Source organism: Diabrotica virgifera, chromosome 1 (assembly GCF_917563875.1).
Source record: "Diabrotica virgifera virgifera chromosome 1, PGI_DIABVI_V3a".
NCBI classification, from domain to species: Eukaryota; Metazoa; Arthropoda; class Insecta; order Coleoptera; family Chrysomelidae; genus Diabrotica; species Diabrotica virgifera.
Window position 1 is genome coordinate 10,220,711 of NC_065443.1, and position 12,487 is coordinate 10,233,197.

Genomic DNA, 12,487 nt, shown 5'->3' on the forward strand with positions numbered 1-12,487 from the left:
TGAGGATATCAAAAACCCGAAATAATGATGAAGGCCTGACAATTAAAGGTAAAACTGTAAAACAAGTTAAAAACTACAACTATCTTGGTACAATAATTAATCACACAAACGATTACTCCAAAGAAATCAAAGTTCGAATAGAGAAAGCAAGAACAAACTTCAATAAAATGAGAAAGGTACTTTGTGCAAGAGAACTGAAATTAGACTTGAGAGTTAGGTTGGCAAGGTGTTATATTTTCTCGACCCTGCTTTACGGGATAGAAGCATGGACACTTAACGCGTCGACTAACAAAAAGTTGGAAGCATTTGAACTGTGGGTGTATAGAAGAATCCTGAAGATATCATCGACCGAGCATATAACAAACAACGAAGTCATGAGAAGAGTCAACAAAAGACTGGGAATATTGGAAACCATCAAGACACGAAAGCTGCAGTACCTGGGGCATGTTATGCGTAATGAGAGATACAACATACTTCAATTGATTATACAGGGGAAAATCCAGGGAAAGAGAAATGTAGGAAGGAGAAGAATCTCATGGTTGCATAACATGAGGGAATGGTACGGATGCACATCAACCGAACTATTCAGAGCAGCAGCATCTAAGATTAGAATAGCCATGATGATTGCCAACCTTCGTCGCGGAGAAGGCACGTGAAGAAGAAGATTTCTTCATTTGGGATGTGATTAAGTCTGAATATCCATTACGCTCTTCTGAGATAGTCCATTTCTACCACATTTTGTTTTTTCTTCCCTTTTACCATCATTTGCCAACATTCAGATCCATATGTCAAGTTTGGTTCTACAACCTACTTGTAGATTGTCATTTTTGTTCGTAAACTAATTTTAGGAGACTCAAAAATACCAAAGAAGTCTTTCATCATTTTGAGATAAGCTCCACGTTTCAGCCTCATGTATTACGTACAACCGGTCTTAGTATATCTTACTTTTCTTTAGGAAAATCCCGTACATCTAATAAATTTTTAGGAATATACTTTTATCAGAATGTCCAAACTGTTTTTAACAGTATTGAGACTTGATAAAGCAGGGCATTATTTCATACGGTTCACGTAAACTTTTGAGAAACTCGGTTTTTGAAAGGTCTTTAACTAAACTCCCAACGGACAGAGGAAACTTTATCGAGAGGGTAGGTACCTACTTTATCGAGAAAACTGATGCACAAATTAGTCCTTATTGGTTTATAAAGGTGGGTTGGAAAATGTTAATTAAATTTTAGATTTTTCATTACTTGGCGAAACAAAAACTTTTTAGGCTTTAGGCGAAAAAGCATGAAAGATATTTATACAAGTATGAATTTCATATTTGAATAGATTGGTGCTACATATGATATCGCTAATACTACTGAAACATTATTTCTTCTTTTCCTATTTTTATTTATTACTACTCTATTTTCTGTTAGTTAACGGGCACGGCTCTTTCAGTCTCTTTTTTGTCGTTACATCCATTCACTATAATTGTTTATTCTGCATTTGTTCCTAAATTATTTTATCAATTCCTAATTTAGGGCTCTTATATTCTAGGCCACCTAGATCCTCAAGGTTCTCTTTTAGTTTTTATACATGAACCGTTTTCTCGCCAATTTCAGCTTCAATGAATCATCCTGTTTTCGAGGCTTATTTTTTTCCGAACTAAATTTACCAAGAGGTGTCCTCCTCCTTTAACTTAACTTAAGAAAGGCAGTGACGTCTTACATGATTGAAGACCTACTTAGTTCACCCCTCCGTCAACTCCCACAACCATTAGCGAAGTTAGCAAAATTATTTGAGGACAATAACATCAATATTGGCAAAAAATTCTCACTACACTGTATTTATGCATAAGGACACAGTCTTTTGGCAAAGGATTACGACAGTCTTTATACCTTCTTGTTACAGTTTAGTATCAGAATCAGAATTTATAAAAAATAATATGAAAAAGGAGGATCTCCTCTCTCTCCCTTCTTGTGCTATAGCCTCCTTCCCCCAACATACACCACCAAGTATCTCTATCCCTTGCTCTCCCTTGGTTATCCACCCACAATATCTCTCAAGTATCGGTTCTCCCTTCATCTATCTCTACCATTCTTGGTCTTCCTACTGGCCGAAGTCCCACCATAGTACCACTAAGCGTTCTACTAGGTGTTATGTCATTATAAATTCTTTTAAGGTGTCTTGCCCAGCGCAATTTTTGTATTTTTGCATAGTTTTCTAAAGAAGGTTCTTTGTAATATTGATACACTAGTGTGTATCAATTATCGCAGATGGGTCCCAATATGCTTTTCAGTACACTATCTTTCTTTCAAAAGTATTGATAAGGTTTATTGTCTTTTCTGTCATGATCCATGTTTTTATTACCATAAAATATGTTGTCATTGGTCGCATAATAGTTTTATATAGATACTTTTATCTTTACTTCCCTATGGATGTTTTTGGATCCAAATACCTGCTACAGAAAGCCTTCCTGTGACACACTGGAGAAGTATGCTTAGTTAGGCAGCATTAACCGTTTCCGTATTTCCTCCTCTTCGCTGCCGTCCTTAGTTATCTCTACACCCAGGTATATGTAAGCTGTTTTGCTACCTCAAGGAAAAAGGAGTATATCTATATAACACTATAAATATATGTATAATTATTTAAAGAACCTCATCTAAAACTTCATCATAATTCTGGCTTTACACCCGTGTTCAGCTCTCAACCTCCTCAAGAAGTCGTCCCTAATCTTGTTCGGGGCCTTCCTCTTCTTTTCTGACCAATGAGTCTATCAAGGAGCCTTTTTCTAGTTGGTTATTTGCTCTATTATATGCACTACCCACCTCAGATGTTCAAACTTATATTAGTCGAGGAAATGAAGCATTTTGGCTCGCAATTTTTTCGTCCAGCATGGATTTACTTGAAATTTGCACAGAAGGTAGGGAATAGTCCAAGGATCATTTTCTATATCATGCCGCTGTACGCTAAAACCTTGGGGGTTGTTGCCACCCCATCTCGGGAGCGGAAATTTTTTATTAAATTTTAACCATTTAAATCGATGTCAAAAGTAATTCTAAGAAAAAATGTTCTTTACATTTTCTTCGTAAAACTAATATTTTTCGAGTTATTCGCGGTTGAAAGTAACAGTTTTTCGATGAAAAAAATCGACTTTTCTAGAGGGTTTTTTGAGAATACCTCGAAAAATATGCATTTAATCAAAAAGACTGTAGGTATCAAAATTGTATCTTTTAGTAATACAAACCAAATTCTTTTTCTGTATTATCTTTAAGACCAATATAAACCGAGATATGGCATGTTAAATGCTAGCTTTTTTCGTCAAATGCATAATTTGAAATATTCAAAGTAAAATAACGGAAAAACTTTGCATTTTTCGAGAAAAACTTAAATAATCCTTTTTGAAGTATATAGTTAGGCCTTTCAAAACATAATAACAAAAAGTTTCTTGTCTGAAAATTAAGCGACTTATGATCAAAAAAATGTTGGTACCTGCTTTTCTCTATGAAAAAATCAGTGAAAACAACCCCCTAACTATCCTCCTAATTAAAAATTGGTCTTCACCTTTCTGTAATTCCTTTTATATTTGTATTGTCAATACACCCAAGAAGTTTGACCGATTTCAATGGCCTAATTTTAGAAAAATTGGAGTTTAAAGAAAAATTAATTTTTTGGAATTTCCCATTTTTCACCTTTTACTTCAAAATATCTCGAAAAATACTGGAGATACGAAAAAATTATGGATTACTAAATTGTACCTTTTTAATAACTAAAATTTCCTTATACATAGATTTTCATTACAGTGAACAGTTAGCGAGATAAAGCTGTTTAAAACGTCTATTTACGAGCAAACACCCCCTTATTCGAGCCCTTTAAACCCACCCTAATTAAAAACTAAGGGATCTTACGCAATTTAGTTTACACAGTCTTATAACTCTTCAAAAATCCTACAAAGTTATTTTTGAAAAAACTTTTTATCGCCAAAAGTGAAGGAGCTATGTTTATAATACGAATTTTTTTTCGAAAAATTCGGAGAGTCCGCTTATGGATAATTTTCAATGTATGTATAATACCTCAGAGCCGGTTCGTATACTGGAAGATGACTAAAAAACTATTTGTATTTGTATTTTTACATATTTGTCAATTCGTATTTTTGTGTAAATAAATGTTCTACTTTTTTTTCTGTATAGATCTATTAAAATATCTACTTATAAAAACTGTAATGTTATTAAGGTTGGTTTTTTAAGGGTTGAAATATTATGATATTATATCCTCAAGTATAAAGCAATCATCATTTAACCAATCAAAACCAAATTTTACCCATATTAAAGTTTACAATGTGTTTATATAATTTTTGACAATAAGGGGTAGTTTACACCTCTAAAAATAATCAACGCCCTTAAGCATGATATAAAATATGAAGTAGAGGGTGAGATGATCCTAATCCCAAATTTTTATGGAAATCGATGCAAGCCGAAATTATTCTTTTAGGATAAGTAATTTTTTTATATATAGCTCCAACAAGGGTGGTTCTAAGGGTTGAAATATTATGATAGTATATCTTAAAGCATAAAACAATCATTATGTAACTAATAAGAACCAAATTTTGACAATATTAAAGTTTAAAATGTTATTTTATAATTTTTTACAATTAGGGGTAGTTTTCACTCTTAAAAAACCAAAAACGTACAACGGCTCAATATAGAAAATGAACTAGAGGGTATAATGAGCTTAATCCCAAATTTTTGTACAAATCGATGCTGGACGAAAAAATTGCGAGGTTTTGCCATTTTTTCAGCTTCATTTCCTCGACTATATCGTCTTCTCCATAATCGGTTGGTTGTCCATTCACTGCTCCATGGTACTTTCCTTTCGAAACATCCTAACATAGTAGACTCCAGGTCCTTGAACGATATGTTATGATTGGGCATATTATTGTTTGGTAGAGTTTTTCCTTTGTATTTGTCGATAAAATTTCGAATTTAAGAAGGAGATTGAGTCCAAAATAGCACCTATCGGCCGTGCAATCTCTGCCTATGATTTATCTCTGCGGTTGTTTATTTTCAGTGTCAACAAGCGCTCCCAGATATATAAATTGGTTAACTGCTTCGATGACGTCGTTATCTATTCTATAACAAGTGGCCGTAATATTTGTGGTTTCGCGCTTATTTTCATGTATTCCTTTTTCTAGTTGGTTCAGTTTGCTCTATTACACTACCCACCTCAGATGCACTACCCACCTCAGATGTTCAAAGTTATATCGTCTTCTCCATAATTGGTTGGTTGTCCATTCACTGATCCATAGTACTTTCCTTTCGAAACATCCTAACATGTTTTCATTACTATTTGGTAGACTCCATGTCCTTGAACGATATGTTATGATTGGGCGCATTATTGTTGGTAGAGTTTTTCCTTTGTATTTGTCGATAAAATTTCGAATTTAAGAAGGAGATTGAGCCCAAAATAGCACCTGTCGACCGTGCAATCTCTGCCTGCGGTTTATCTCTGCGGTTGTTTATTTTCAGTGTCAGCAAGCGGTCCTAGATATACAAATTGGTTAATTTGCTTCGATGATGTCGTTTTCTATAACAAGTGGCCGTAAGGTTTGTGGTTTCGCTCTTATTTGCATATTTACTTCGTTTTGTTGGTTTTTATTATTAAATTTAACATTAGCTCTTAAAGTACGCCTGACAAAATGTTACGTATACAGTGTACTATACTATGGAGTGGAATCATGGACGTTAAATGTAGAGACAATGAGACGACTTAACGCCTTTGAAATGTGGACCTATAGAAGAATTATGAGGGTTTCCTGGGTAGATAGAGATACGAACAACGAAGTACTAAGAAGAATAGGTAAAGAGAAGGAAGTTGAACTTACAATTAAAGAAAGAAAACTACAGTATCTCGGACATCTGATACGGGGCGAGAAGTATGGCATCCTGCTACTCATAATGCAAGGAAAGATAGATGGCAGAAGAAGCATCGGAAGAAGACAAATTTCACGACTGAAGAACCTGCGAAAATGGTTTGGATGCAGCTCAAAACAACTATTTAGAGCTACTGCTTCAAAAATTAAAATAGCTATGATGATTGCCAACCTCCGTAGCGGAGATGGCACCTGAAGAAAAAGAAGATTATTAAACCCATTTTTGTAGTCGATTTTTTAGTGCTACATATGACCATCTTACAGCGTTTTCCATTCTCCCAAAAATATTGATATCATCAACCCAACAGTATTTTTGGCATCATGTAAAATAAACACAGTTTTTGTATACCTATCAGGTTTGATAACCGATGAATGAGTTCAACTATATAAAACACTGTGTTAAACATGTCAAACGAACTAGATGAATTTTCCAACCAACAAAGAACTGCATGCTTCTATATAAAAAATAATTACATAAACCTGACAAAATATTAGTATTTTGTGAAACAAAATATTTCCCATCTGCTTATACATTTCGAAATAAAACTATTCACAACTGGTAATCCCGAAATAATTAAAAACCTATTATTTAACCAATGTTATCAATATTAACACGTATTGTACCTGTCGAAAACAATAACCTAAATATTTCGGTAATGAACTCACGTGGTCGTTCTAGTTATAGTTAATCATTTGATCGAAATGCACGTTTTTTCTTTTGAGCTGATCCGAGATACTGAACTGCTCAAAGATTACACATATATTTCGGTAGGAAAGTGAAATATTTGAACCTTGAATGATTTATTTGGTGTTTTGATTTTTAGGAACTGAAAGAAAGCTTCAATTATGGCCTTTTTTGTCCTCCGGATAACGGCAGAGCGGGGAAGTTCCTTGACGAGGAACGACGACTGGGAGATTATCCATTTAATGGTCCAGTGGGATATCTAGAGGTGAGTCATTTTGAATTATTTATACAGTGCTAGTCAAAAGTCCGTACCCCCCCCCCTCGTATCTTTTGAACGGTTATACCTATAATAGTGAAATTTGGAGAAAGGAAATAAACGGACGTAAGCTTCTTAACTAGTCATAACAGGTCACGTAATAGTGACAGATGACGTTACAGAGCCACTGTAACCGATAATTTTAAATGGGACCTTATGGCAAGTGATACCTCGTTTGAAAGGTATTCAAAATACCTATTCAGTCAAACTAATTTTTTTGGGTTTTAGTTGATTTTGATCTTGGTGAATAAATTAAATAAATATAATATTGTAGTTTCGCATTTAATTAATAAAAAATCAAATGTCCGCCTATGGTTTTTTTGTCAAAAAGTTGACGTTTTTCAATTCTTTAGTAGCTATTACGTCAACGTCAACGTTCATTTTTGACAAGTAATCATATGCGGAATTTTGAATTTTTATTAATTAAATGCGAAACTACAATTTTATATTTATTTCATTTATTCATCAAAATTAGCTTAAACTCAAACAAAAGTAGTATGACTGAATAGGTATTTTCAATACCTTTCAAACGAGGTATCACTTGCTATAAGGTCCCTTTTAAAATTATCTGTCACAGTGGCGCTGTAAAGTCATCTGTCATAATTACGTCACCTGTCATGACTAGTTAAGAAGTTTACGTCCGTTTATTTTCTCCCTTCAAATTTCACCATTATAGGTATAACCGTTCAAACGATACGAAGGGGGGGTACGGACTTTTGACTAGCACTGTATACTAAACTATAAAATATCTAGTACCCTATACATTTTTTTGTTCAAACATCTTCAACTTCTCTATCTCTTCTATCCATATGTTTACTAATTTTTACATCCTGTTGTGATTTTCCGCTATAAAGACTATATTATCATCTGCATAGAGTAATTTTTCAATTTGTATAGAGATAAGTCGTTGTATCCAACTGTTGTTTGGAGGATCCTCGTTCTAGATGTCGTATTTTTTATTAATATATGCATGATTATTATAAATAGTTGAGGGCTCAGGCTATCTCCTTGTTTCACTCCTCTTTCTAGGATAAAATCTTCTGATCTTCCGCCTCTGATTTGTATTTTCGTTTTTACTACTTGTATTAGTTGTTTTAAACATTTATTAAGTATTTTTCTAGCTATTGCGTCAAATACAGATTTCAAGTATTTCTTAGGAGCTCAGATTAGCAGCCTCTGCCGATTCTGACAGACATGAGAGTTCGGTGAAGCCTGGGCCTCAGAAACGCCGAAGACGAAGTTCTTATGAACCTGGTCCGTAAGATAGGGGTGATACAATGGACCAAAGGGCTTACAAGTGGGCCCCGTCCCGATGTACCATACCATACCATCCTCCCCTGCTTTCATTTTTCTTTCTATTCTGTTTCTCAGTATTTGTTATTACTCGTTCTCTCTGTCTATTTTCTGAACACCGTTGTTTTTTGAAGTTATACTTCTTTAGGCACGAGGGTGAATTTTTACATTCCCTGGCGCATGCGCACACCGACAGTATGATATTAGTCGCTACATCTTTATGTGGCGCAAATAAGGTGTGCGTAAAAAGAATATATTATTAGTGTTTTTAGTAAATATATTTATTATAATTTTTGTGTCTTTGGATTTGTCTTCCTCGGGAATAAGATATTTTATAATAATAATAAGTATATTTAAAGTATTTTTGTATACTTCACTTGGTCTATTAAATTTGTCAGTATGTACGAGAAATCTTGTAACCTGTCAAAGCAAAGGGAATATAGCTCATTGGTAGAGCGTGTGACCGGAGATCGAGAGGTACCCGGTTCGAATCCGTGTGTTTTCTATTTTTTTATTTTTGGTATTGTTTTAATAAAAAATTTTGGAAAGTAGTAAGTAAAAATTAGTTTAATCTTTAAATAAAATACAAAATAACATGTTGAAAGTATATTTATTTCGTTGAAATCATATAATAGAAGTATAACTTCTTACGTGCGTACAAAGTACACACACATTCTTTTTTTTTCAATTTCGGCTCTTAATTTATTCTTTGTCATTTTAGTATAGGTATACTTTAAATGGCGCTTGTACTAGATACATTGCTCTATAGTTCTCCCAGTTTGTTCTGTCCCCTTTATTACAAACTGATAAATAAGATTATTTTTCCAATCTTTTGGTGTTTTGTTTTTTTATTTTTATTTAATGTCGTCCGAATCACTGTGGTTATAAACGACAACAATATTACAATATAAATATGGGGTTATAAAAGTCAACAACAATATATCAGTGGTTCATTACAGGTTTGTTCCAACACGACGAAGAACCGTCATTTAACGAACACGTTACTAGCTAATTAACGTTCCATGTGTTCCATGGGAACGAAATAATACGTTCCATGATACTGCGCAGTTAGAACAAACCTGATATATAATCCAGGACCAGTCTATGGCTTCCTCGTCCATCCATTTCATCATTTTTGGTTCTATTCCATCTTCTCCCCCAGCTTTTCTGTTTTTAATTCTTTTTGTTGCTTTGATAACTTCTTCTTTCTCTATCCTCTATATCCTGGTCTCTTGAACTTGATATGTCATTTGAGTTTAGTCTTGTGTTTGTGTCGTCTTCTAATTTAAATTGACAGATGTAATAACATTTCCCGATTTTCCCGTAAGGTTTATGTAGTATCTTGTTATTTTAATCGTTTATGCCGTTTATTTATGTTCTCTGTTGCCTTGTTAATGCTTTGATTTTATTCCAAAAGGCTCCATTGCCATTTTTATAACCTTCATTTAAGCTTTGCCCAAACTTTTCCAAGGTTCCCAGGATTTTTATTTCGCCTATCTTACTCCTTTTTGCAATTCTAATTTTACTGCTATAGTTACTTTGTCACTTAAATCACGTCTTTGCACGTATCTTCTATACGCTTCTTTTTTATCAGTGATAGCCACTATTACTGGGTCTGTCCGTCATCTGATTCGTTTTTGCCATTTAATTATTTTCTGAATTCCACAGGATTCTTTAGCTAATTTATATATTACTTCCTTTCATTTTTTTTATTTTTCATCAAGTGAGCCCTTCCTTTTATTTTTTTTTCGAATTTTTGTAGTATCCTATTTTTTATTGTGGTAGATGTCCCTTATTCTGTTTATATTGAGTTTCCTTATGTTTATCTTCATAAATGCTTATAGTGTATATTATCTAATACGATATCTGATGTTTCTAGTAATTTCTTAGGCCGCTTACAAACGAACCACTTTTTGAATTTGAAGTAGGCAGCAAAAAGTCGAGCGTTTGTGGTTGTCAGTCGCTACTTGAAGTTGTCATTTAACAACAATGCAAAACGCATTTCCTTTTCACACGGGCAACAGAAGTTGTAGTGCCTTCGTAAAAAAGCCTGTGTGAAAAGAAAATGCGTTTTCATTCTTGTTAAATGTCGACTTCAATTAGCGACAGACAACCACAAACGCTCGACTTTTTGTTGCTGACTTCGCTTTCAAAAAGTGGTTCGTTTGTAAGCAGCCTTAATCTACATTGCGTGTTTTCTGCTTCACGTATTAGGTTTATTTCTGTTATCTTCGTTTACAGATCTCGTGAATATGTTATGTAATCTATGAGCATTCTTGCTCCTCTTTTCTCGGCTATGAAGAAATATCTTTGATTTATTTGTTCTTTCCATAAGGTGTTTTCTATTTTCGTATTATTGGCAATACAGAATTGAATTATCCTATTTCCGTTTCTATTTCTTTCCATTTCTCCGTATTCTCCCATGCATGCATGTTCTTTATTTATATCATTTCCTATACTGGCGTTCTTCTAGTCTCCTGTTATTAGTACTCTTTGATTTTTTTCTCTAGTGAATTATATTTAGTGTGTTATTTAATTGAATAAAGAACTCGTCCAAGATTTTGGAACTAAATACCACAAAAAATAAAGAAATTTGTTAAGCTATGGATCATACAAAGCTTACGTTGACGTAATTTATACTCTTCGCGCATTTTTTGGGTTCTAATCTACCAGTCAAAATACAATTTTTTTTATATTTCTGTGTGACAGTCTGCGTTACCAAGTAGATATATTTGTTATTTTATGTTTTAGCTAAAATACAAGAGAAGAGTCTACAAAATGATGTCTCTCGATGAGAAGCAGCTGAAAAGCTTGCATACAAGGGCAAATCTACGTCGTTTTATAGACTACGTTCAAAACGGGCAAGTGGAAAAAATTACCAAAATATGCTCTAAGGGTTTAGATCCTAATTTTCACTGCCAGGAAACAGGAGGTGAGTTTTATAAATTTCCTTATATTTACTTGTTACAGTGAAGCATTATGTCTTTGATTCGTGTTACGTACTATTACTTAGTTCATAATGTAAGCCTAAACCAAGCGTAAAAATGAAAGATATCAAACAGATCTCAGTGTCCTGAGCTTCCAGATCTCTTCACTACTACTTACTGCACTACTTCTTCTTCCTTTTATTATCTTCTAAAAAAGGTTGGCCATCACTTCCTAAACGGTTCTTTATCTTTTGCAATGTAAAATATCTGTTCAATATTGAGATTAGTCCAATTTTTGATAACCATATTTCTCAGCCAAGATTTCTTCTTTCTTTCCTGTACTCTTCCTTGCATGACGACGTGTAGCAGAGAATATTGATCATTTCGAAGTATGTGTTTATAAGCTTTCTGCCATGTCCAATTCGTTTGACCACTTCTTCGTTTGAGACTTTTATAGTCCAAGAAATGTTCAGAATACGCCTATATAGCCACATTTCGAATGCCCCCATATAGTCGTTGCTACCAAACATAACATTAGACGAACCTCAATCTAATAGCCACACTCAATTTCATATTTTGTAAACATTGACTTTATATATATTTTATAATTTCGAGATATATTTCTCTTCTGACCGTTATCTCCTCATATTGATATAACTTTGAGTGTATAATTTCTCCAAGGTATTTATACTTGTCGACCCTCTCTAACGGTTTACCCTCCAATGTCAGATGTATGTTTTCAACAGGGGTTTTCCAGATTACCGTGTATTTGAGTTTATCTATATTCATTGTTAGACCCATCTTTTTGCTTTCTTTGTTAACGATTTCTAAAAGAATTTTTAAATCGTTTATATTCTCTGCCATGATTGCGGTATTGTGTGCAAATCTTATATTATAAATGATGCTTCCTCCAATCCTGACACCTTCAGTTATTCCCCATCGTGCCTCCTGAAATATTAGTTGAGGGTACACATTAATAATTGTTGGGACAGCACGCATCCCTGTATGACTCCTCTTTGAATATCTACTTGGGTTTTCTCACTATCTTCCAACGGTACGACCGCTGTTTGATTGTAGTATAGATTGTTTATTAAATTCCTTGGTATCTAGGTGTATGTGTTTCAAGGCATGCATGAGTTTTACCATGTTGAATTGTTGAACTCTGTCAAACGCTTTTTGGAAATCTATATAGCATATGATTGTGGTTTTGATAACGTTTTTATTACATTACCTGCATTTTTGTAATAGTACCGTCATTGCGCACGATGCCTCTCTTGTTCCCATTCCACCTCCAAATCCAAATTTTGTGTTGTCTAATTATTATTCTTCACATTTTTTATATACTGTTGAATAAC

The 12,487-nt window shown here is 33.9% G+C and overlaps 1 protein-coding gene across 12 annotated transcripts in view; it reads left to right on the top strand.

Annotated features, from left to right (window-relative positions):
* LOC114327524 (SH3 and multiple ankyrin repeat domains protein 2) overlaps nucleotides 1–12,487 on the top strand; it is a 466,023-nt gene that overhangs the window by 395,952 nt on the left and 57,584 nt on the right. For all 12 annotated transcript variants that reach the window (XM_028276615.2, XM_028276550.2, XM_028276761.2 and 9 more), the window contains 2 exons: nucleotides 6,736–6,861; nucleotides 10,957–11,137. In XM_028276615.2, the coding sequence (XP_028132416.2) occupies nucleotides 6,736–6,861; nucleotides 10,957–11,137 (307 nt within the window). The remainder of the gene's footprint in view (nucleotides 1–6,735; nucleotides 6,862–10,956; nucleotides 11,138–12,487) is intronic.